The 26,629-nt window shown below is 37.3% G+C and overlaps 2 protein-coding genes across 2 annotated transcripts in view; one reads left to right on the forward strand and one right to left on the reverse strand.

The window, feature by feature from the left end:
- LOC132108284 (very-long-chain 3-oxoacyl-CoA reductase-B) lies at positions 1–26,496 on the reverse strand. Its single transcript, XM_059514973.1, has 11 exons — positions 26,184–26,496; positions 9,093–9,139; positions 8,608–8,683; positions 5,983–6,090; positions 5,731–5,795; positions 5,563–5,607; positions 2,752–2,786; positions 1,715–1,796; positions 1,385–1,450; positions 1,009–1,158; positions 1–372 (listed from the first exon to the last, which is right to left on the reverse strand). The coding sequence occupies exons 1-11, from the start codon at positions 26,338–26,340 to the stop codon at positions 265–267; spliced, it is 939 nt and encodes a 312-aa protein (XP_059370956.1). The 5' UTR covers positions 26,341–26,496; the 3' UTR covers positions 1–264.
- The window catches only part of LOC132097840 (cocaine- and amphetamine-regulated transcript protein-like), a 284,097-nt gene that overhangs the window by 58,456 nt on the left and 199,012 nt on the right, over positions 1–26,629 (forward strand). The window lies entirely within an intron of this gene.

Here is a 26,629-nt window from a genome sequence, read left to right on the forward strand (position 1 = left end):
TATTTTATAATTGCCTTACCAAACTAATAAGAACTGTTTGCCATCAAAGGCTGTTGAAGCAAATCATGTTTTAGTTAGCTACGACTCAATACACCATGCTAATGTCTGGAAAATACATTTTGAACCATCCCAGGAGCAGTGAGTGCTCTTGGCCCCTGATAGCAAAAGGGAGGAGAGATTGGGGATTTTATTTTATTTTTTTGGTTGGTTGGTCCCTCCTTTCCTTTAAATCACTTCATCCCTCTGTCTGTTCCTTTTCAGTTTCTAACCTTGCTTCTGTTTCTTCAGATAGCGTGCACGCTGGGACAACCCCATGCTCAACACATATTTGTTGAGCAGTTTTGCAGGAAGCAGAGCAGTAGTCACCCAACCCTGCATCAATGACATAATAACAGACTTGTTAGACTGTCAAAATATAGAATATAAAAATAATCCACTACTACTATAGTACTATAGTTTATATCATATATTGTACAAGCTTTCATCATTCCAAATGGTCCTATTAAGCATAGTTTGTAGAATGTAGACTACTGTTCAAAAGTTTTGGGAGAGTGCAATTCTTTTTTTTCAGCAAGTGTTCATTAAATTGATTTTTTTCTTTTAAACAGTAAAGACATTTATAATGTTAAAAAAAAGTCTTCCACTTAAGATATCCAAATAAATGCTGTTCTTTTGAACTTTCTATTAATCTAAAAATCCTAAAAGAAATATATCTCAGTTTCCATAAATTTTTTTAACAAAAGTTTTAATTTTATATATTATTTTATAATAATTTAATATAAAACACATTTTATTTTGAATTGTTATATTATTTCATAATATACATTTTTTAACTGCATTTTTGATCAAATAAATACAGCCTTGGTGAGCATTAGAGATTTCTTCCAAAAACACATACACAAAAAAAAAAATCTTACTGACCCCAAACTTTTGAAGAGTAGTATATAATGAATACACTGTAGACCTGAACACTGAATTCAAGATGAATGCATTTTAAGAGGGTCTCACCATGATGGCATGAGGCAAGTAACCATTCGACTGAGTCTGCAGCCCTACAGTGCACAGCTGGGCTTTAACATAGCGTTCCGGAGAGGGGATGTCAAGAGTGGCCCTCCTGATTTTGCTCAGTTTGGTCGTCACATAAAATGGCAGCACACTCTTCAAAGAGTTACACAAGACATATTATCAGTGTAAGCACTGAACATCATATTATTACTAGCAAAACAGCAAACAAAAAAAAAACAGATAGATAGATATCAAATGGCATTATACTTAAATTCATCTTTTTTCATATTTACATGTCACTCTTTTTAGTAAACAACTAATATAATGATGTCTGAATTTTGTATTGACTTTAATTTTTAAGCTACTGTTAATAAATTACCTGTATAATAATCCCTTTGCTTTTGTATTCAGCAGCAAGACCACGGGAGAAGAAGTCCACAAAGGCCTGAAGGTGTGAGAATAATCATGTAATGTGTGTCCTTAAAAATCATGAAAGTAAAAAAATGTATATGTATAATAATAATAATAATCCAGTGCATCAAGCTGCAGTAGCATTCTAATATAAACAACTAATGGTCTCAAAATAGTGCTGCTAGCCATAAAGCCACATCCTCGGAGCACTTTAGCAACGAAAGACCAGACAGTGTTTTCTCACAAAGATATGGAAGACCTGATCCAAGTTAGAGAAAATAAGAGAACAATGACTTGCCTTCGAGGAAGAATAGAGGGTGAGGAGAGGAACTGGGTACATGCCACTCGCTGAAGCAACATTCAAGATCACTCCTTTAGACCTAGAAAGAGTCATGTTTTTTCAGCGATTAATGTTCGTAGAGCAGCACGCAAGCATGTTTTTCTACATACAACAATGCTTAAAATGTCCCATGTATTTGTTTCATTTTCACTTGACTCTTTTGAAAGCACAGCATTATCCCTTATAACACACTGGTACCTGCTAATGTATTCTTGCATCCCTGTTGCTATGGCAACTGGTGTCCATGTTGCATTATGTACTAGTGCACACCTGACTCTAGGGCTCTAGATGGGAGGAGCTACAGATACTTTTAGAATGGCTTTTATTCTCCAAACTTCGTAAGACCCTGTTTACTTACATAGTAACTAGATGTGTGCATAGTATGTAACCACAGTGTAAGTACACATTTGTACACAGTATCTATAGCTCTAATGTTTGTGTAACTACACACATGTAACAACCCACTGAATGGTATGTGTAAGTACAAATGTGTAACATGACATTGATAACACTTTTTGGTAATGAAATTATTAATATGTAACAGGACTAACATCACTTTTGGGTAGTGTTACCATGCAAGTACACTGGTATTACAGTGGTGCGCCAACTCCAACTCAAGATCCAACTCCTCCCACTTTACATATCCCTAAACCTACCCATCTCCACCCCCTGGATCCCATTTCCACCCCTAAACCTCCCTTAAACAGCTTATTAACATGACATGCAACATTTAACTTTCAATGAGACATAAATATCAGAGTGGAACATTTGTTAATGATTACTGGACTGAAGTGTGCAAGAAGTAAAGGCCAAAACCACTACGCAAGTATTGGATGACTGAACAGCACAAAAATAACCACATAAAAATGTGCATGACACACTCCTGTGGACATATTAGTTAGTCATAATGCTTCAAGAAAGAATCATTCCATCTGCTTTACCATACAATACATTGAATGTCAACAGAATCATAGTGTGGTCATTTCTAAACTTACCTATCTACCATCCTGGGCAGTACCAATCGAGTCATCTACAATAGTGCAGGGATAGAGAATATGAATCAGATCTACAAGTTTTAAAGGCTACTACACAAATAAATAAAATAAATTATTATAAAATCTGTTCAATTCCAACAGTCTTTTCAGTAATAGTTCACATATGCATAAATTCACACTTTAAACCTTAAATATGTCCCACGTCAATGAATGGACATGTTTTTTTTTTTGCAAACCACACACTGTATTGATAGAATAGTAAATTTTGGATCCTGAAGGTGGCAGCATAGACAGTATAATAAAGACCTGCAGATGCAGTGAGTGAGCTACACACAACTTTGGGGAGTACAAACAAGTGTTTATACATAGAAAGTGATGTTAATATTTAATGAATGAGTCAAATTTGTTAATCACATTATGAGGAAAACATTTTTCTTTGATAAAAGAATAAAAGTTGGGTGTAATATGAAAACACTGTTTTACAAACAGAATGCAAAACCTTCCTTTCCAGTGCACAAAGGAGTTCTGCAACTTTCTAATTCCAAATCAATGAATATATTAACACATACAAACATGACCATCATCATTTCATGCCAACGGCACTTATTTTGTGTTTAGAAACTTGGCCTGCCACGACACAGTATGGTAATACAGAGGAAGCTGCACAGACATCATTACAGTTACAAAAAAAGCATTTACAGGTACATCGCAATAAATTAGAATGTTGTGGAAAGGTTCATTTATTTCAGTAATCTAACTCAAATTGTGAAACTCGTGTACTAAATAAAATCAATGCACACAGACTGAAGTAGTTTAAGTCTTTGGCTCTTTTAATTGTGATGATTTTGGCTCACATTGAATAAAAACCCACCAATTCACTATTTCAACAAATTAGAATATGGTGACATGCCAATCAGCTAATCAACTTAAAACACCTGCAAAGGTTTCCTGAGCCTTCAAAATGGTCTCTCAGTTTGGTTCACTGGGCTACACAATCATGGGGACGACTGCTGATCTGACAGTTGTCCAGAAGACTATCATTAACACCCTTCACAAGGAGGGTAAGACACAAACCTTCATAGCCAAAGAAGCTGGCTGTTCACAGAGTGCTGTATCCAAGCATGTTAACAGAAAGTTGAGTGGAAGGAAAAGTGTGGAAGAAAAAGATGCATAACCAACCGAGAGAAGCGCAGCCTTGTGAGGAATGTCAAGCAAAATCGATTCAAAAATTTCACAAGGAATGGACTGAGGCTGGGGTGAAGGCATGAAGAGCCACCACACACAGACATGTCAAGGAATTTGGCTACAGTTGTCATATTCCTCTTGTTAAGCCACTCCTGAACCACAGACAACATCAGAGGCGTCTTAACCTGGGCTAAGGAGAAGAAGAACTGGACTGTTGCCCAGTGGTCTAAAGTCCTCTTTTCAGATGAGAGCAAGTTTTGTATTTCATTTGGAAACCAAGGTCCTAGAGTCTGGAGGAAGGGTGGAGAAGTTCATAGCCCAAGTTGCTTGAAGTCCAGTGTTAAGTTTCCACAGTCTGTGATGATTTGGGATGCAATGTCATCTGCTGGTGTTGGTCCATTGTGTTTTTTGAAAACTTAAGTCACTTAATCGTTTACCAAGACATTTTGTAGCACTTCATGCTTCCTTTTGCTGACCAGCTTTTTGAAGATGCTGATTTCATTTTCCAGCAGGATTTGGCACCAGCCCACACTGCCAAAAGCACAAAAAGTTGGTAAATGACCATGCTGTTGGTGTGCTTGACTGGCCAGCAAACTCACCAGACCTGAACCTCTAAGAAAATCTGTGGGGTATTGTCAAGAGGAAAATGAGAAACAAGAGACCAAAAAATGCAGATGAGCTGAAGGCCACTGTCAAAGAAACCTGGGCTTCCACACCACCTCAGCAGTGCCACAAACTGATCACCTCCATGCCACGCTGAATTGAGGCAGTAATTAAAGCAAAATGAGCCCCTACCAAGTATTGAGTGCATGTACATTAAATGAACATACTTTCCAGAAGTACAACAGTTCACTAAAATGTTTTTTTTATTATTGGTCTCATGAAGTATTCTAATTTGTTGAGATAGTGATTTGGTGGGTTTTTGGTCAAATGTGAGCCAAAATAATCACAATTAAAAACAACCAAAGACCAAAAACTACTTCAGTCTGTGTGCATTGAATTTATTTAATACACAAGTTTCACAATTTGAGTTGAATTACTGCAATAAATGAACTTTTCCATGATATTCTAATTTATTGAGATGCACCTGAGTCTTAAAAGCACACCAGCAAAAAATTACCAAAAACTAAATTGTGACATGAAAAATTATAAAAACTGTTATTATGACTGTTTTTGTCATTTATACTAAGGATGCACAGATGTATCGGCCAATAAGTATAAGCAGATAAATCTAAATAAATCTAGTAATTGCATAGAGCTTTGTGCTTTGTTTTTGTTTTCTTTAAATCAGCTCTCAAATTCTGTTAATTTTATACAAAATTCAAACATTAAATGCTGCTTTGACGCTCTTAAATGTAAAGCAATGGGGTGCTTACATTATAGGACATTAAAATAAGCACCTTTAATATTAAAGTAACATACCATGAGATGGCCCTGGCATAGTTTTCAACATTAGTTGGGAGATAATTTTATCAGTATAGGCAGATGTCTTTCTGAATATTCGGCTATCATATTGGCGGTGAAATTTTCTATCAGTACATCTCTAATTTATACATACACTTTATTTTCAGAGTCACAGCGGATGAGTAAAGGCTGTTTCTTGAGTGAGGAGCAACTTTCTCTTACCTGACAAACTGATGTAATGTTGATGTTGACCATGTTGTTGATGAACTGCAATCACAACTGTCAATGTGTTACCAACCAAAACAAACGGCAACAAAACAACTCACAACAGACAATTATACTTCTATTATTCAAATTTTGCATAATGCACAAGTGACTACACAAACTCACACTGTCAATATTAGGAATGTTGAGGAAGAACTCTGGGTAGGAATAAGATACTCCAACATTGTTAACTGCAGGAGGAAGAGACATACAAAATTTAAGACTTGCAAGGTGCTCAAGTAATAATAATAATAATAATAATAATAAAATTAATAAATTAAAAAAATATATTATTTTAAAAAGAGATCTGGAAACAGGTAGTTCCCTTCACCGTCCCATAGCTGGCAGCAAATACTAAAGTATAACTGCATAACATACCTAATACTCCTATTTCCAGTCCGGCCAGTCCAGACTCAATCTTCGGGTAGATGTCCACAGATCCAAAGTCAGCAGAAATGGTTTTGGTCTCTACATTATACTTGTTCTCTGGTGGAACAAAAGGAAAAGCAGACCATTTCAAAACATTAGGAATGCACGTCACTTATACTGCAGTTTCTCTTCACCAAGGCATCATTCAATTCTGTTAAATACACTAAAATGCTCTGTTGTAAAAGTACTTTAATTACGGAATATGTCTGAGAACATGGATGGATGGAGAGTTAACAAAAGAAACACTGAGAACTCCATTCACATACTCGCTGTAGTAGACACTGCTCTGCTTCATTGAAAGGAATTTGACATGTATTCACTGTATGCATTCAGAAAGTCACACTCGGAAAATGGTGGTTTAAAAAGATACAATATCATAATAAATCTCAACCTGGTGAGAATTTGCTGTACTGGTGGATGATGGTATCTATTTTTAAGCCAGGTCTTCAGGATTTTTTGTGAGTAAAATTTGTACCAAATTTGTATTGCAAGAGAAGCTCTGAAAATGATAATGATTGGGCATATTTGTAGAAGAAAAAAAAAAAACAATCTTAAAAGAATCTTAAAAGTCTACTGTCGACTTTCAGTTCACTTTCAATAAAATTTACATAAATAATTTCAAGATAAAAATTGCAATTATGATTTACAATGCAAAAAAAATATAAAATAATAATCGTTTGTTTGCACAATTTGGCCCAAAATTGTGATTAGAAATCAACACAACAATAATAGTAATAATAATGTTATTGTTATTATTATTACTACTAAAATATTAAACATGAGAAATATTACTCATATCTAACTGTAAAAAACAAATCGAGAAATTAAGAAAACGAATACTAAATTTTTTTTTTAGTACAGATATAAAATGACAAATGTTTAATGTTTAATGACTAATGTTTACACCTTTTTTTTCATTTCCAAATTAAACTTATTTTAGAAGAAAACAGCAATTATAAATGCCTCTCATTAAAAGTAAGTTAGGGAAGACGGTCACTGGGCTGATTTCCTCCATTCGATGCTCTCTTACTCTCGGTCTCATCCCCGCCATGTCATCTCCAGGATCCACCTCCATCTGTAAAGTCGCACTCTGCTGCAGCACCCAGGCAGCTCAATTGGCAGAGTGCCTGCCTTTCAACACAGAGCTAAAAATAACTCCGCTCATTAACATCCACATTCATTTAGCAGAGGGAGACACTCTCTGCCTCACAAACAGGAACGGAACTTGCTCCTCACCACTCTCTCACACACACACATACACACACACACACACACACACACGAATAGGTACCCCACAAGTCTTCTGCACACAAGCAAACACAAACGCATTTTCCAGCACATGGGCAAACACACACGTGCGTGCATGCTCTAAATCATACCATCCTCCTCAGATCAGGAGTCATCCAACCAAAGGACAAGAAAAAATGAATGGGGGGGGGCATCTGCGATTCATTGAACGATGCCATACTAGGAGATCCTGCATTTGCTTTGTTCTTGTGGTGCCAGTGATATAAAGAAAACCATTAGAAGAACACAACCCTGCTTAGCTTCAGTGGGCAACCAGTCTTGGGCTACAAGGATTATATGGCTGTGGCAACTAACATTGATAACTTTCTAATATTCTAGATTCATTGCACACAAACTAAAATATTTCAAAATAAATTTTGTTTTAATTCTGATGGTTATGACTTACAGCTTAGGACAATAAAAATATCAGTATCTCAAAAAATTTTAATATTCCATTTTGAGCTTGATTAGTTTGATTAATTTTGAGTATAAATAATGGGTACCTCTTGGGTTAGTTTAGAACATGCAACCACAATTATGGAAAAGACTACTGACTTGACTTTTGTCCAAAAGACAATCATCAACACCCTCCCCAAGGAGGATAAGTCACAGAAGGTTATTGCTGAAAGGGCTGGCTGTTCACAGAGTGCTGTATCAAAATATATTCATAGAAAGTTGACTGGGGAAAAAAAGTGTGGTAGGAGAAGATGCACAAGCTGATTCAAGAACTTGGAAGAGCTTCACAAGGAGTGGACTGAAGCCGGAGTCAGCGCATCAAGAGTCACCAAACTCAGACGTCTTCAGGAAAGGGCTACAGCTGTCACATCCCAAGAACCAAGCCACTCCTGAACCAGAAAAAACATCAGAAGCATTTCGCCTGGGGTAAGTAGAAAAAGAACTGGACTGTTGCTCAGTGGTCCATAGTCTTCTTTTCAGATGAAAGTAAATTATCATTTCATTTGGAAATCAATGTCTGGAGTCTGGCGGAAGACTGGAGAGGCACAGAATCCAAAGTCCAGTGTGAAGTCAGTGATGATTTGGGTGCTGTGACGTCTGCTGGTGTTGGTCCATTGTGTTTAATCAAGTCAATGCAGCCATCTACCAGGAGATTTTGGAGCACTTTATGCTTCCATCTGCTGATGAGCTTTATGGAGATGCTTGAAGGACTTGAAAAGCTATGAGATCCAGAAGGACTTTAGCACCTTCCCACAGTGCCAAAACCACTTCCAAGAACTTTTCCATGATATTCAATTTTCTTTTTAAATGCACCTGTAAGCAGACACGTACCAATAGCTTTGGCCACTTCATCCAGCTTCTCTTGAGTACGGCTGATGAGAACGATATCAAAGCCTCGTCGAGCAAGCTGCACAGAATCAGAAACATTTCACATTAAACATTTTTTTTAAATTTTATTTTGATTTGATTATTTTGAAATCACTTATTTTCAGATCGTAATTACAGTAAACTAGCCTTCACAATCAAATCATCCATTTCTATCCGTATTACCATCAAAATGATCCTAATCATCCTAGTACACTATTACAAAATCAAATCAAAACCATATATACCAAAAAGCACAATTCATAAAGGCCATCAAATGGTAGAAATGAGAAGCAGCAGGGTGGCTAATGCTTGCCGACTGTACGAGGCAAACCTTTGAGAGTGGAGTTCTCCCTGAACTTTGACTGAGACCTCTAGTTTGATGACTCATTGTGATTTCCATGAAGAGAGAGGGAAAAAAAACCTGACAAATAAAACCTGAGGAATCTTACCTCCTCCGCATAAGCTTTTCCAATTCCATCGGTAGCCCCAGTCACAACTAAAGAGAAAAAGACAGAGATTGTAAATTACCGAGCACTCTAAATACATACCACGTAACTCAATGTATGTGTAAAGACACACAAGAGGTGTAATTATGCATTTTAATAAACAGTGCATGCTGTTACTGTCGTGAGTGAAAAAAATGCCATTAAATTCAGCCGTAAAAATAACTATTATTTTCAAATTATCAGACGTTAAACATTGGTGTCTGCTGATGAGAGCATGCAAATGACAGCAAAACAGCATGTTCCTGTACCGTTTTTGATTCGTTGTCCTGGCTACACCTAGACAACAAGCCCCGTTCTCCCTCAAACACAGTTCACCTTTGTAAAAATAGCTTGAAGGCAAACAAAGAGGAAAACGACTTCACATTTATAGAAAGAGCAGACAAGCTTGAATTCATGCTCTGTTCCCTGTTCACCGGGCAACAAGGACACGGGACACACATCCCCACCCTTTAGCCTGGCATCTTTGGTGTCAGAGATGCCAGCACTGATTAAAGATTTACATGGGCAGACCGCATACACCGGCTGGAGTAACAAGAGATTGTGGAGAGGGAGGGGTGGATGACGAACAATAAGACAGTGCAAGGGAGGAGCGAATGAGGAATGATCCTGGGGGCAGTTAAAAATAGAAAAGGAAAGAGTGAAAGGCAAGCGGAGTACAGTTGGGAGGGGGCGGCACACAGTTAGAGGCAATGGAACCATTTTCCCAGTTATTTTTAAGCACATTTACAATACATTACTCCACATGAGCGGAGGGGAAAAAACACTGGTTGGGCCGAAACGCTCCAAGCGTGTACGGCTAGCTGAGAACTGAGAGAGGGAAATTTTCATGAATGCTGCAGCCTCTATCTCATAACACACCCTGAGCAATGTCCGCAACACACGCTGGAAATGTGAATGAATGCAAGTCTTATTCAGAAGAACTAATCCGTAAAAAGATCTCACGTGTTTAGTGCCATTGTATCACATCACTTATGTAATATACGATTTACCTAGACATCCAATGTAATGAATATATATTTGTTCACATCCGGTCTACAAAAGGCGCAAAAATATCTTGATTTTTAGTCAAATTAAGAACAGTTTCACAATGACTATTCTGAGTAAAGCACAATCGACAAACTACATTAGCTATTTAATCACCCTGCATTTCAAGACTCTTAACGCGTGTAGAATTTCATAACAGCAAAGTAGCCTTGTCCTTTACTTCAATTATGACAAATTTATGAAGAAAATGTCAATGCATTATAATGTGTTCCTTAAACAAAAACACAAATAGCTTCATATAAGATAAGGAATGTACCAGTCAAGGTCGTACTTGCTTACTGCGTTTAAAGAGAGTTCACCAAAAATAAAAAATGATTCATCATCTTTGGGTGAACTATCCCTTTAGAATTTACACAATATATCACATAACAATAAACAGAATATAACAGAAAAACAGTACAAAATGTAAGGCATTTGACTATTGTACAAATGATTCTCACTTTATTGCATTATTTCACTGAGGATAACATGGATTCTTGAAAGAAATCTCAGCTAGGCTGCATTTATTTGATCAAAACTACATGAAAAGAGTAATACTGTGAAATATTAAAGATTCTTTTTCTTTAATTTATTTGAAAATGTCAATTAGTCCTGTGACGGCAAAGCTGAATGTTCAGAGGCAAAAACTTGTGCTGCTTTTATTTGTTCAGGATTCAGCATTTATTTAAAATCTTTTGAGACTTATAAATGTTTTTACTGTAACTCTTGTTTAAGTCAGCGCATCCTTGCACAAACGTTCTGACCACCGACTTCTGAACAGTAGTGTATATATTATTAACTATTTTCACTTAATTTGCCTTTTTTCAAGAAAACGGTTGTATTAAAATATAACACAACCAAACCTGCAATTCAAGGATTCCAGCACTTTCTAAAAATCCAGCACAATATTTCCTGCGATGCAGCACTAAACCTGCATTTGAGTGAAAGCATTCACAGATTTTGAACATCATATGTTAGAAAACATCAGAGAAAAATCTTCAGAAGTCAAATTAAAAATTAAAAATTAAATGTATGCATTTAGCAGACGCTTTTATCCAAAGCGACTTACAGTGCATTCAGGCTATCAATTTTGAAGTTGATGCCAATGCTATTGATGAGGAATTTGGGTCAGTGTGATTCAAGTTATTTTTAAAGTATAGAGCTAAACAATGACATTTAAACGCCCAGTGCATTAATTAATTTCTCACACAAACTGTACATTAGTCAGACAACACCTTCCTATCTGACATTTGAAAAGCAACTGAGAAAAATGCAAAATTATCTTCCACTAAAACCACAAGGTCAGACAACCTGGAGAAGCATTTCAGTTTTGCGAACATGTGAGGTGGCAACAGGGAAACACCCTTTGTTAATTACACATTAGTGACTGGCAGGTTATTAAAAGCATGAAGAAAAGTGTGTTTCGTCAACCTCGAGCTACATTAAAAGAATAAATGCTGGAGTCTGGTCAACAGAGAAATGATCTTATAAGAGTGAAGATGCCCCCTCACTGTGCACACCGATGCTGCTGCCGCTAAATACTCTGAAGGCTAAAAAAAGAACAGGAGATTAAAAATACCAGGCAGGCACTGCAGCCTCGTCTGGAACAGCTGCAGCACTTGAATACAAACGAGCCTCAGCATCCCCCGGCATCGCATGCACTGCACTCTTCCTCCCCAGGCTCATGCACCAGTCCGTACATGCATCTGTACGGAGAACCCATGCATTTGATGCAGCATTCCCTCCAGCTGAAATGTCACACTATGAGGAGCTAGTGAATGAACCAACAAGAATGAAGCTGTACAACAGGGTAGACACCATTATTTGGACCCGACTGTTGTGCTAACTGCTGCCAATTTTTTTTTTACATATGTTGCAGCATTCATTGCAGGTTTCGATTAAGTGATTAACAATGCCAGATAAATATATATGTATTACCGGTATGGTTCAAGCTACAGTTTACTTACTAAATCACAACAAGTCTATTTTTTTCCCAAGGGGTTGTAATAAGTAGACATAGTTCTCCACCAAGCCTACAAGTTTCGCTCTTTTAAACCTGGAAATCTTGAGAAAAACAAAAGTGCCATCTCTCACTGCCCTTGGATGTTCCCATGTTTGCAGTGTTATGTAACAGCACACCCCTTTCCCATCCGCAGACCGGGATCCTCCCGCCTCATTGGATGCCGCAGTAGAGGATTCAAAGCGTCTCCTGGGCCCCCACTCCCAGTAACATGCTTCTTTAAATAGCATGGGGTGCCACGTGCCTCTCTCGACAGCTTTATTTGTTTCACATCAGCAGCACTGTTCAAAAGGATGGTTTTAAAATTGGCTGCTCTAAAAATAGAGCGAGATGCATTTATTTTTCCCTGAAGCAAGATATTTTCAGAAAGGGGGAGAACTATGTGGATGTTTTCTGCAATCTAGTATGCAGTACAGTAGCATTACAGCAGTCTATAAATATATATTAATGAAGCATTCAGAACAATGTGCAAAAGAGGACAGAGGCTTCGATTAAAGCCACGTCAATAGAGAATTGCAGTCAATATCATATTTCTTGTTGAAATATTCCATATAAAATATTCATAATTATGTCACGTCATTGGTGAAATGCACATGACTGTGCGAACATGTAACACACAGATTTCAGTATTTTTGACTCAAATTCCCAGTAAATGACAAGCCACTGTACCATGCAAATTCCTTGGAAAGAAGATGAATCACACATTTACAGCGGACATGGATGAGCTGTAAAGCTACACTTCCTCAGTTCATATTCAGGCATTAAGAAATATACCAGGGAGAGAAAGAGACATATTACTTTTTAAAGTACTATTTTCAACTGACTGAATGATTCAAAAAAAATTATATATTGGTCTTTTTATCGGTTAATAATAGAGCAGTGTAAAAGCACCAGAGAAGTTGAGAGAACGAAATGATGCAGAGGAAACACTGTGTGCACTGTTCCATGAGGAAGAGGAGGGAATGACAATAAAGAGACAGCTAAATGGAGGGAGATAATGTGCAAAACAAGGAGACGAGGCACGTGTTACAGAGGGTGCTCTTCGTGAGAGACGTAAATATACAAGAGAACTCAAATGTTCAATTGCAGTTCCCATTTAGTCAACAAATTACATCCAACCATTCATTTGGCCAACAAATGCCTTCATTCACAAAAGTAGATAGACACTGATATGCAGATAATAATGGCAGAGAAATGAAGACAATGGCAGTATTATCAAGATAATACCTACTTCAGGGAAATTCAACCAAAAATTGAAAATTTGCTCTCAGGCCATCCAAGTAGGTGACTTTTTCTTAAGTAGAACCAAAGTCCCTTTAAGGCAGGGTTCCTCAATCTGCCGCAGAGTTTAGCTCCAACCCTGATCAAACTCACCTAGTATTTTCTAATGATACTAAAGACATTGATTAGCATTCTCATGTTTGTTTGATTAGGGTTAGAGCTATACTCTGTAGGAAAGTGGATCTCGTGGGCCAGATTTGAGGATCCCTGCTTTAAGGCAAGTCATTTCACTCAGCTGCCAATTTTGAAACGCCTCTCAGGCATGTAAGTGCAGCTGCTATGTTTTTGAATGTGGAAACATCAAATTCTCCAAAACTGGTCACCACACTTATGATTAAATTTCATATTTGAAATCACCAATGAAATCTGACAGCAACTGCCACATAAATGTTATTTCTCATGCTCCAATAGCATTAAAAAAAAGCTTATTTTTCAGGCTAGACCAGCCAATGTGCATGCGCAGTCCAAGCACATGTCTCAGAACGCTAACTGTTTCTATAGCAACCGGAGCTTCTAACGGCAGCTGCAGTAAAGTAGACTTTATCAATTGGCAAGTGACTTTTAGTGAGAAGGCAGGACTTATACCCCCATTTTGCATGTTACACTTTCTCCTACTCATAAGTAATAGGAATGCACCATCTTTGGTAGAACAGTAAAGAAGTTTTTAGCTGAAACTTTGGGGATTCATAAAATTACTGTATTAAAGATAATGTAGCTGTGATTCACAGCTTCCATGACTTTGATTGTCAAAAAAGTACATACAGCCAACATGAACAGCCGTGGTTCCTGACAATATAATAAAGAGGTGTAATGAACAGGGAACTACACTAACCTTTTCCACTGGTGGCACTTGCGCGACTAACTTTTTCAGTTACCGGCGCAAAACATGATTTGGTTGCACAATTGTTTTATAGTAAGCCACTCTTGATAATAATGAAACTGTATTGCATTCAGATGTGCTTTTTTATTTTGCTTGACATCTTTTAAACCACATGCCTTCTTGTTTTATTTTTTACACTACACACTGCAGTGCATTGGTACCTTAACCCAGGGCCGCAGCTGGGGTTAGAGGGGCCCTGGTGCAGGTTGTACAGTGGGCCCTGTCTGAAATGGTTTAATATTTACTGTATGTTCGTTCTATTTATTTATTTGTGCTATTTACACAATGTTTACTAATTTTTTTTTTTTTTTTGTAGGTGTCCAGAATTTAATTTAAAATAGCATTGCATAATCTTCACTGTAAAATAAAATACACAAACACAGTCAAACCAAAATGTATTCAGACACCTTCAACATTTCTCACATTATCACAGTTTATTTGTTATAGTTTAGAAATTCGTAATAAAATATGACAAGAACTCAGAGTTAAACTGTCAGAACAAATTCCTCTGGATAAATGTCAGATATAATATTTACACAACTATCAATACTTTGTTGAACAATTACCAAGCAAGCAATGCTTAAATTTGTTCAGTCTGTGGTGTGAAAAGTTTTCATTAGAAATGAAAGAAAGAAACACTTAACACTTATTTCACTGGTAGTCTACAGTATGAAGAATTTTTGGGTATAATATTTCACAGTTCGCTGTATTGCTATACTCACTTACATAAATGAACTAGTGTCCTGCACCCACCAGTAAAACAATATAATCAATTATATTAGATTTTTGGTTTGACTGTGGATAAATTCTTGTTAAAACTACAAAGTAATTAAATCAAAAGCAGTGAGTGATTTACTTTCATTTTCTTGGATTAACATTAAAGACAGTGACAGCAGAGTTAGTAAATTAGGCGTGGTAACTTTAAGAGACAATGCATCCATTATAGGGATACACATCCGATTTCTTCCCAACTTTTTACTTTCACTTAAGACATAACCACAAACTTTTCGAACACACTTTCTAAAACAGTTATTTTGACATATTTAGTATGTAGGCCTATTTTTTCGGTAAAAAAGCAAGAAGACTTTGAGACGCGTCTCTGCATGTGTCCTGAACACCTGAACACCGCGGTGCTGAATTGGGCTCTTTCGCATCCTTTTCTGTTTGTTTAAACTGCAATTTGTATTTGTTCGTTCAGGTGCAGGAGGACGCAAACGTCCTGAAGGAGAGCTCGGTTCAGTGTTGCTGTTCGCGTGAGACGCGGCTCTCTCGTGCGGACCGAAAACAGCGCGCGAGTAACCAGCTACTCAGTTCAGTTTTCCCGCATCGCGGGACTGAAGACAACTTGATGTGTTGAATGCTCAGAGCACCTTATAAAACGTATTTGTAAAATACACTTTTCTGTTTTAATAAATGATCATAGTAAATCATAGCATATTGCCTAAAACATAAAGGTAGGTACAAAAATAATCAGTGATTCATTTGCGACCTCATAAAAATTAGGGTCGCAATGTCATTTCAAAAGGTCGCATGTGTGACCATTTTGGTCGCAGTGTAGTTCCCTGAATGAATCAAAATGCTTGGTCTATGCAAGAAAGCACTCATTAATAATGTGATGTTTTAAGTGAATAAACTAGTCCTAATCAACTAACCTTTTACATAAACCATGAGAAAGAGCTGTTTCAGGTAGTTAAGTCCAATTTGGTTAACTGGTTCAAAAGAACAATTTGCTGAAATGAACCAGACCATTTGACTAACGCTATGGATTACAGGTAATAATGTTGTAAATATACATTTAAAACAGATAGAATACAAAAAGATTAGAAAACTAGTGTTAGTTTTATTTTTTTAAGAAAACAAGCAGCAAATGAATAGTGTGCAATTCTAAAAGGGACAAGTGTTTTATAAGAATAGAATTAGAATACAGAGAGCTAGAGTTAGTGGGTCCAATAAAGATGGAAGAGATGTGTTTTAGCCGATTCTTGAAGGCTAAGGAATCAGCTGCTCGGATTGAGTTGGGCAGTGCTTCTTTGGGATGGCACAATCAAGCGACATTCACTTGCAGAATGCAAGCTTCTAGAGGGAACTTAAAGTGGGAAGTAATGAATTTAGGTAAAGGGTGCAGAGCCACTGGTGGTTTTGTAGGTAAACATCAATGCCTAGAATTTTATGCAAGCAGCTATTGGTAGCCAATGCAAACCGATAAACAGAGGTGTGACATGCATTATTTTCGGCTCATTAAAAATTAATTCTGGATTAATTGTAAAGGTTTGATAGAACTGGCTGGAAGACGTGCCAAGAGAGCATTGCAATAGTCCAGCCTGGACAGAACAAGAGCTTGAACAGGGAGTTGTGCAGCATGTTCCGAAAGAAAGGGCCTGAACTTCTTAATGTTGAATAAAGCAATCTGCAGGACTGGACAGTTTTAGCAACGTGGTCTGAAAAAAGTCAACTGACCATCAATCATAACTCCAAGGTTTCTGGCTGTTATTGAATGAGTTATGGTTTATGTGCCTAACTGGATGCTGAAATTGTGATGAAACGATGGGTTTGCTGGAACCCCAAGCAGTTCTGTCTTGGCAAGGTTCAGTTGAAGGTGATGGTCTTCATCCAGCAAGTAATGTCTGTTAGACAAGCTGAGATGTCTGTTAGACAAGCTGAGACATCGGATCATTAGGATGGAATGAGAGGTAGAGTTGAGTTTCATCAGCATAGTGGTATGAAAAGCCATGTTTCTGAATGACAGAACAAAGTGATGCCAATGTAGACAGAGAAGAGAAGTGGTCCAAGAACTGAGCCCTGAGGCACACCAGTAGTTAGTTGTTGCGACTTGGACACCTCACCTCACCAATATACTTCTGAAAGGTAAGACTCAAACCACTGGAGTGCAGTTCCTGAGATGCCCCTAGCCAACAGGGTTGACAGGAGGATCTGGTGGTTAACCATGTCAAAAGCAGCGGACAGGTCCAGCAAGAGGAATAATAAATAATGTAACCTAAATAAACAGTAGTTCTGAGGCACTCACAAGGAATATATGTTAAAAAGCCTTTATTTAAACTTGGCTATCCATTAAAAACATGCCAACATGTTTCGGCCTCTGTGGCCTTCTTCAGGGCAAATTCAAAATGGCAGTCTCTAGACTGCATGCTATATATCTGTATGTGATCAAATGACCTAGAAGCACAGGTGTTCATCTGCACAGGTATCACCTGACAAGAAGCAATTACAACAAGTTACTATAGACAAGACAAGTCACATATTCAATATTTAACCAGTTCCCACATCAAGATAATTTAAAATAATCAATATAAATAGATACATCTAGGAAGAGGTTGCTTTGTATAAGACAAGTTACAGAAAAAAGTTATATTGTGAAAAAATATATAATTTCATTTTATGCTCTAATAAATATGTGCAGTCTCAGATTTTAATTTCTATGTTTTTACCACTTTCCATATCAAGATACAATTTAAAATGTCAATATAGATAGATACATATAGCAAAAACATTGACATGTGCATATAGTCAGTTACAAAAAAGGAGAAAAATCCAATTCCAAGTTTAGACCAGGGTATTGATTAGCTTTTAAGGTATAAATCCAAAAGGATTCTCTTTGCAAAAGTTTTTTAAGTCTATCTCCCCCTCTTGGTGATAATTTAACATGTTCTATCCAAAAGATTTTTAGAGTATCGCTACTTCCGTGGTTTGCCTCTTTATAATGTAGAGCCATAGGGTATTGGTGGTTGGTTACTTGTTCTTATAGCATATTTGTGCTCTGCTAATCTTCCTTTAAGCTTACGCTTGGTTCTTCCAATATAAAAACAGCCACAAGGACATTCTAGTCTATAGACAACAAATGAGGTATTACAATTAATAAATGAGTATATACTGTATACACGATTTGATATCACATCTATAAAAGTATTGGTCTTGACCATATTGTTACAGTGATTACAGTTTCCATACTTATGGTTACCTCTTTTTGTGCCTAGCCAAGTTTTATTCTGTACAGGAGGCATATAGCTTTTCACAAGACTATCTTTTAAAGTCGGAGCTCGTTTAAAGGCGATAGTAGATACTTCCGGTAGTGCATCTCTTAAGATGGTATCACTTTTTATTATGTCCCAATTCTTCTTGATTATTTGCTTTATCTTATTGGCTTGACTACTGTATTGTGTAACAAAATAAACTTGGTTTGGCTCTTGTTGTCGCCTCGGTTTTTGAACCAACAGCTGTTCTCTACTAATTTCTTTAACTCTACTATAGGCTTTATCTAAGTTCTTGTGTTTATATCCTCTTTTCTTAAACCTTTGAATCATGTCTTGAGCATTTTTATCAAAAACGTCTTCAGAGTCACATATGCGTTTAATCCTTTGAAATTGGCCAAAAGGGATATTCTCTATTAACCAAGGTGGGTGGTAGCTTTCTGCCCTCAGTATAGTATTCCGATCAGTGGGTTTTCTAAACACAGACGTGTGCAATTCACCTGTCATCTTTTGATATCTCCAGATCTAAGAAATGGATATTTGTTAGTGAGAACTCTAGACTCAGCTTCAATTTAGGATGTGTGTTATTAAGATATGCATGAAACTGTAACAGCTCTTGTTGTGACCCAGACCATATAAGAATGTCGTCAATATACCTTCCCCACCATACAATCTTATTAAAATATTAATTTAGACTCAAATAGACAAATGTTTCCTCCCAAAGACCCATAAACAAATTTGAATAATTTGGTGCAAAGAAAGCTCCCATTGCTGTACCTTTTATCTGCTTATAGAATTTATTTTGGAATAAGAAAACATTGTTATTTAGTGTCCATTCTGTTAATTTTAAGATAAACTCTGCTGGGGGCATCTGTTCTTGAGGTCTCTTCTCCAAATAATGTGACAGTGCTTTTAATCGTTCTTTGTGATCAATGTTCGTATATAGTGACTCAGCGTCCATTGTCACTAGAAAGGCAGTACCAATATTTTTCATTTCTTTGATCTTGTTTAACACAAATGTGCTATCTTGGATAAAGGAGGGCAAGTCTATTACAAATTGCTTAATATGAAAATCAACAAACTTGGATGCCGGTTCAGTCACTGACCCATTGCCACTTATGATTGGCCTTCCTGGTGGGTTCTCCAAGTTCTTGTGCATTTTCGGAAGCATGTAAAAAGAAGCAATTCTAGGGCATTTACTTTGTAGGAAATCATGTTCTTTTTTAGAAATCCAGTCTTCACTTTTTGCATGTTTAAGCATCTCCTCTAGTTCAGTCTTAATTTGTTCTATCGGATTAAATGGTAAAGGCTGATAGTACTCACGGTATCCAGTTGACGCATGGCCTCGTTGATATACTGGCCTCTGCCCCACACTACCACTGCTTCTCCTTTGTCTGCTCTTTTTATGATGATTTCATTGTTATTTGACAGACATTTTAATGCTTCTTTTTCATCCTTTGACAGGTTGTGATTCTGTTGAGTATTTCTACCAGGTGCAAAGAGTTTATTCACTTCATATGTAACTTTTGTAGAAAAAGTATTCAAGATCGAGTTGTATATGTAAGGCCTAAAGGGCCTAAAGTATCTTGGGAAGTGAGCATTAAGTCTCTTGGGAGTGAGAAGCGGTTTCGCTATAGTTGGTATAATGCCACACTTTTAGCTGAAGGTTGCAGTAAAATTTAAATAAGTCAACTTTAGTTTGGAACTCCTTAGTTGGGTTTGTAGGTGCAAAGATAATAATAATAAATAATGTAACTTAACTAATTAAGTTAGCTTAAGTTAACTTAACATGTAAATAATGTTCAGTTTCTTTCAGAGAACGATTGTTTCGCTTCCTAAGACCTCAACATATCATCAGGAACCGCAGACATTATTTTTTATGTTGTCTGTGTAGCATTGGGACCTATCAGACACACAACTATTTGCACATTTGCACATAATGCACATAAAAAGGGACTCTTCTCTAATTAATTCATAGAAAAACCTTTCTTTGAATTAATACACATATACTTTAGGACATTGTGTATGCTGTTACTGTTCTTGTATATTGTATATGTTTTATACATGCTTATGATGGATCACTAGTTAATATAACCTCATCTATATGTTTGGAATCTATGAGTTTGTATTTTCATGATCTAAATGAGAGTGTATATAACATGTTGATGCCTTTGCAACACATTAGTTTTATAAGAATCTTAAAGATTCTTCTCTTGAACCCCCAATCTAATTTAATATGCAAGACACCATACTAGGACCAAAGAGTTGTAAAACTTCCCTAAAAAGGTACCATTCTTCATTGGCTCACTCAAATCCTGAGGGTGTGACATCATCCCCCTATATAAATCACTGATCACCAGATCAGCGTGGTTCTTTTAGATTCAGGAATTCCAGGAGAAGATGCTGCACTAAGAGCCTTCAAAACCACGCTAAGCTTGTGCCAGGCTTCAGCCTTGACTATTCATTCATCAAGATCCTCTGATTCGAACTGGTCTCATCAATTCACTTCAGCAGAGACCAACTGGAGCCCCAAAGTACATTAGGACTCATTATCAAACAGGCGAGACTTGCAAGTATCAAACCTACTCTTATTAATTGATACATTAAATATCATATGCACCTTTTACAAAAGTGTTTGAACTAAGAAACTGACGTTTTCTTCAGGCTGTAGATCTGCTGAATATCAAATTGTATCATAGCTTCATGTCTTTATTTCTCATCTCTTTACTGCTTAAGCTTTAACCCTTTTCCTATGCCAACTGTATGTGTGTGTGTGTGTGTGTGTGTGTGTGTGTGTGTGTTAGACTAGTTTAAGTGTTTATGTAGTTTATAAAGTCTTACTTGTATCACACTTGAGGTTGTTCATTGTTTGCTCATAACTGAAGTCCCTAATCATGCAGATTTTTGCTACATGCTCTGAGTAGTATTGTACAGTAAGAAAGTTATTTTCCTTTGACAGACAGTTGACACTGAGAGGTCAAGTAAAAACTTACAGCGGATCTAAATATTATATAACTAGTTATGATTGATTATTCATATTTCCCCTTTGAGCTGATGCGTTAAACCTGTATATAATTTTTGGACTCTGAAAAAGATGGTTGCCGTGGACATGCATTTTATCAATCACCATAATCTCCCAATCTTCTTTACTGTTGTACTGAAGATAAAAAGTCACCTAAATCTAGGGCTGTGCAAAAATTCGAATGCGATTTTCATGCACATCTCATCAGTAAAGACGCTCCTGTAATTAGAAGTATATCTCCAGCACGTGCGTTCAGATCAGGGTTGCCAGGTTTTCACAACAAATCCTGCCCAGTTGCTTCTCAAAACTAGCCCAATCGCGCTTCCAGGAGGTTCCCAGATAAAAAAATTCTTCCCGGGGTTATAATATACTTTGTTTTTTTAGCAGGGTTGCCTTGGTAAAATTCGCATTTTAGGGGCTAAATATCACAGTATTTGTATTGGGGTCGCTTTGACCCGCGGACATGAAAAACAACCACAGACTTGGCAACACTGGTTGGCATTTACTACACCGAGCCGTAATTCACTGACAATCTACACAAAATCGATGTTAAAATCGCAGGCGTTTCTTTGTCGATTTTGAAAACGATTTTGTGTTAGTTGTCGGTAGACTACGGCTCTGTCTGTATAGTAACTGCCGCTCCACCTGAACCAGTGTTGCCAAGTCTGCGATTGTTTTTCCATGTCCACGGGTTGAAGCAACCCCAATACCTATAACGTGATACTTAGCGCCTACAATGCGAATTTTACCAGGGCAACCCTTCCAAAAAATGTATATTTTAACCGCGGGAAGCAATTTTTATCGGGGAACCTCCTGGAAACGCGATTGGGTAAGTTTTGGACTAGTTTTAAGAAGCAACTGGGCAGGATTTGTTGTGAAAGCCTGGCAACCCTGATCTGAACGCACGTGCTGGAGATATACTTCTAATTACAGGAGCATCTGTACTGATGAGATGCGCATGAAAATCGCATTCGATTTTTTGCACAGCCCTACCTAAATCTTGGTTGGCCTGAGGGTGAGTAAATTGAGAGCAAATTTTCATTTTTGGGTGAACTTTGTCCCTTTAACATAACATATTTTAAAGTTAAACAAATCACATTTATATAGCGATTGGCACTTTCGAAGCACTGCCTTGTAAAGCTTTGAAACATCTGCAAATTATTTATTTCGAACCAGTGGTTGATACATATATTGGATGATAATTTGCTAATCACTTCTTTAACAGGATAACTGAATCAATGAGTTCAATCAATCAAGCAGTTCTTTAAAAAGATCTGACTTGAAAAACAAATGACACAAAGCTATCATATGGCTTTAGATTCTCTGTGTAAGGCAGTGTTTCCCAATCCTGGTCCTGGAGAATCCCCAACACTGAACATTTTTGGTGTCTCTTATCTGACACACACATTTGAGGTCTTGGAGTCTTCAATAATGAGCTAATGAGTTGAATCAGGTGTGTTTGAATGGGGAGACATCTAAAATATGCAGTGTTGAGGATTCTCCAGGACCAGGATTGGGAAACACTGGTGTAAGGAACAGTGTAAATTTAAGCAGATACTCATTAAAAATCTTCACAACCTCCCTAGTTCTCCTAGATGAAATCATATGAGAAGTATAAATGTGAGATTTATAAACAAATAATTATTTTTGAATTGGTTTACAAATCCAGTCATGAATGATTCTTTCATAAATGGTACCTGATCATTTTAAACTGACTCAATGACAGCAGAACCCTAAAAGATTAGCAGTGAAAACAACTTGAATTTACATTTATTCTTAATGCAAAGCATTTGTATGAATTCAAATATCCTTCTGGCTTTTATATAAGTTATTATTTTTAAAATATGCTTTTTTCAAGATTAAAAGGGGCATATTTATGAAGACAATTTGTATTTTTAATGCATTAAAATGCACCTAATTTATTATTTTCACTAAAGATTTTTGAAAACAAGGTAACAAGATATTTAGTTACTGATTTAGTGGTTATTTACAGTTATTATATGATGAGAGTTAGAACATTTTATGTGTTAATGATGCAGCTTTCTTGGAAATTCCCTGAGACCCCCTATTGGGCCAGACTCCCTGTTTGAGAAACAAATAGTTTTTTTTTTTTTCTTCTCAAGAGCACAATTCCGGAAACTTCTGGAATCATAAAATGAATCTTGGTTCATTCATTAAAAATCAATATTATCAGTTTTTGATTAAAAAAAAAAAGCCTTGAAATGTTGTGAAGGACAATGGGGGAATAAAAAGGTTTGAAAAGCACTGATTTATATTGGTCAAAACTAAATGCATTTAAGTATCACTAACAAATTCCCACCAATGACTGATAAACTATGACATGATCCATACTTGTCTTTTTGAGGATCGATAGATGCGATTTAAAAATGGCTTAAAAAATTTTTACAGCAAGGAAAACACGTGATTAGATATGAGCTGAAGTCAAAATCAGAGCAAAGCTTGTTGGTGGGGTGACAGGTTTAAACTACAGAATTATGGACTTTTGGAACTCCACATATGATAAGCACACGGTCAAAAGTCAGGTCTATGAATAAAGCATAAAGACTCTCACTACTGTGCTAAGAAGTCATTGGCAGAGTGTGCACTGGTTAACTCCAGATCCCTTCCACCCAAGTCAGCATCACCTTAAAGGGGTCATATGATGTTGATAAAAATAACATTATTTTGTGTATTTGGTGTAATGAAATGTGTTTGTTGTTTCAAAAAACACATTCTTTTCCATATACTGTACATTATTGTTTCTCCTCTATGCCCCGCCTTTCTGAAATCTTAGTTTTTTTCAAAAAGGTCATCAGTCAAAGCTCATGGCCAGCTATCCAGTGCATTGTGATTGGCCAAATGCCTCAAGCATGTAACAGAAATGTTACACCCCTTACTATACTGTAATGTGTCCTCAGAACACCGGCACGACAAGACAAAAACAATAAAATCCATTACAAACTAGCCATTTGTTGCATCCAGTGGGGATATAATTACTGATTATAATGACTTATACTGTGTTTTTACATGTTACATTGCATCACGCATACGCGATACGTAAAACCATTTGTGGTCTGAGAAACGACAAACAGCAAGCTCTCAAAACTCGCATTTAAATCATCAGTGGCAAATCCTTTACACAAAATACATATGACTGTGAATCAGAAGTGCTGGCATTGTAGTCTTCTCTCCGAAGATCAGGAAAAAGTCATCCATAAAATGCGTTGCACAAATCTAAATATTTGGGATGAACTGTTCTAAAACAGTGTTGTAAATACAACACAACCACTGATTTTTAGTTGTGTCCTCTTTTGAAAGGCCAAACAAAGTATTTTCATTTTCACAATGAATGACATGGTGCCAGCATATAGACAGTAAAAGAAATAGACACAGCGACCCCATTGGATTCAGCGGAGACAAGTGAAGTCGATTAGAAGCACGCACTTCCTTGGGGTCGAGAGTACTGCACTCAAACTGAGCTTGATGACGTAGATGTCATGTGAGCAACCTGTAAGTCTTCTAATCGCTGTGCCAAGAGAAATCTGAATCACCCACCGAATCTTCCAGAGAAGGCGAGCGTGAATAGGAGCAAATTTTGGTAAGTATTCTGATTAATTATCTCCCTTTATGCCTCCACGTCCCCCCGATAGCCTCATAGACAGTAAAAGATTGCCTGCGAGCTTCTCCTCCTGTCCATACGGTAATTTCTCTACTGTGCAACAGAGAGTCGCTGGTTATGACACAATCGTTAGCCTATTTTTTACAAAAACTGCTTCTGCGGGACCATAACATAAGATACAAGGTAATGGAGCCTTTTATACATTTTCGTGTTTTCTTTAGAAATAACTAATGGACAAATGGAGTCTTTAAACGCCTCAGATGTAAAGTTATTTGCTGTCAAAGTGACGCCAAAATGAATGGGAGTCAATGGAATGCTAACAGCAGGTGGGGGTCCGCTAGCCAATGGCGGCGCCCAGGGGTGCTTCAAAAAAATATGAAACCCTGCCCCCCTGGGCGCCAATGGCAACAGCGAGAATCAAAGTTACTCCTCCTTTCTTTCTTTCTTTTTTCTTTGCGTGAAAAATTACGCATAGGAGCACAGTCTGGGTTTGTTGTTTTTTTCTCCTCTCTTTCCTAATGTTTTGCTGTTTTCTCTTCCCCTGTCTGCTGTATTTCGTTGCCTTGTGCCCACATGTGCAATGACAATAAAATTGAATCTAATCTAATCTAATCTAATCTAATCTAATCTAATATGACCCCTTTAATCCCTTTGTTACAAAGTACACCCAGACACCCACACAGTTACGACCCAGAGCCATTATGACCTTGTGCTTCTATGAGCTTCTGCGCTTACTGTATGTTAAACAATTTATACTCTGAGAAACTTAAGACCCCATGAAATGGCAATCAAGTTTACTTGACTCATGCTGCTTAATTTCTTAAAAAAAAAACAAGATGTTTGCTATGAACCACTGTTTTGCTACTTGATATTGCAAGCTGGCTGTATAGAGCAGATAGAGTGACTCACTATTAAAAAGTTTTTTTGTTTAGTTTTTAGACCAGGATCTATTCAAACAACAAGGGACACACCGGACACTGCACTGAAGCTACGAGAGCTTCAGCCAAAGCAGTAGAGGACCCGGAAACAGTAATATCGGAAGGATATCCATCCCTCATCTTGAATTGCTGAATTGCTGCAAGCGAATATCATACGACCACCATCATGTTACAATGCTGACACACATAACTGATGGCTGATTGTTTAAGCGGCTTTCCTGATAATAATGAAAGTGTTCGCTACGTCTGCAGTTTGCGTACCAACCTGCCCATTTCCCGAGTTGGGACGCCCTCATCAAATTCCCATTGCCCACAATCCACACGCGAATCCCGTTAAGCAGACAGCACAGCGTGCTCAGCGACAGCCAGGCCACAGTGACAGCACCGATCCAGTACAGTGCATCTGTCAGCTGCTCCATCATAACACAGTCAATGGGCCTCGGTGTCTCACACACGCAAGATCACAACTGTATTCAATGTTTGCTACTAATATCGATAGATGTGATGCTGCACGCTGTCGGCTCGTTGGTGTGTGTGCAAGAACATCCGCTTCCGCATTAAATACGTTTTGTTACATGTTCTGCATATTGCATTCTGATTGGATGTAAGTTCTGTTCGTTATAGCTCGTCACCGCCCACTATCTCATGTCTATCAGCGGAAGGCTGAAGATTAAAACTGTGGATAAAACACTGAGATGCAGGAATATAATA

This window comes from Carassius carassius, chromosome 2 (assembly GCF_963082965.1).
Source record: "Carassius carassius chromosome 2, fCarCar2.1, whole genome shotgun sequence".
Lineage (NCBI taxonomy): Eukaryota > Metazoa > Chordata > Actinopteri > Cypriniformes > Cyprinidae > Carassius > Carassius carassius.

Coding starts and splice junctions, on each gene's coding strand:
- LOC132108284 (XM_059514973.1), bottom strand. CDS start 26,340: ATGATGGAGCAGCTGACAGATGCACTGTACTGGATCGGTGCTGTCACT. Junction 1,797..2,751: donor CTGCCCAGGATGGTAGATAG/GTAAGTTTAGAA, acceptor GACTCTTTCTAG/GTCTAAAGGAGTGATCTTGA. Junction 1,159..1,384: donor GCAAAGGGATTATTATACAG/GTAATTTATTAA, acceptor AACTCTTTGAAG/AGTGTGCTGCCATTTTATGT.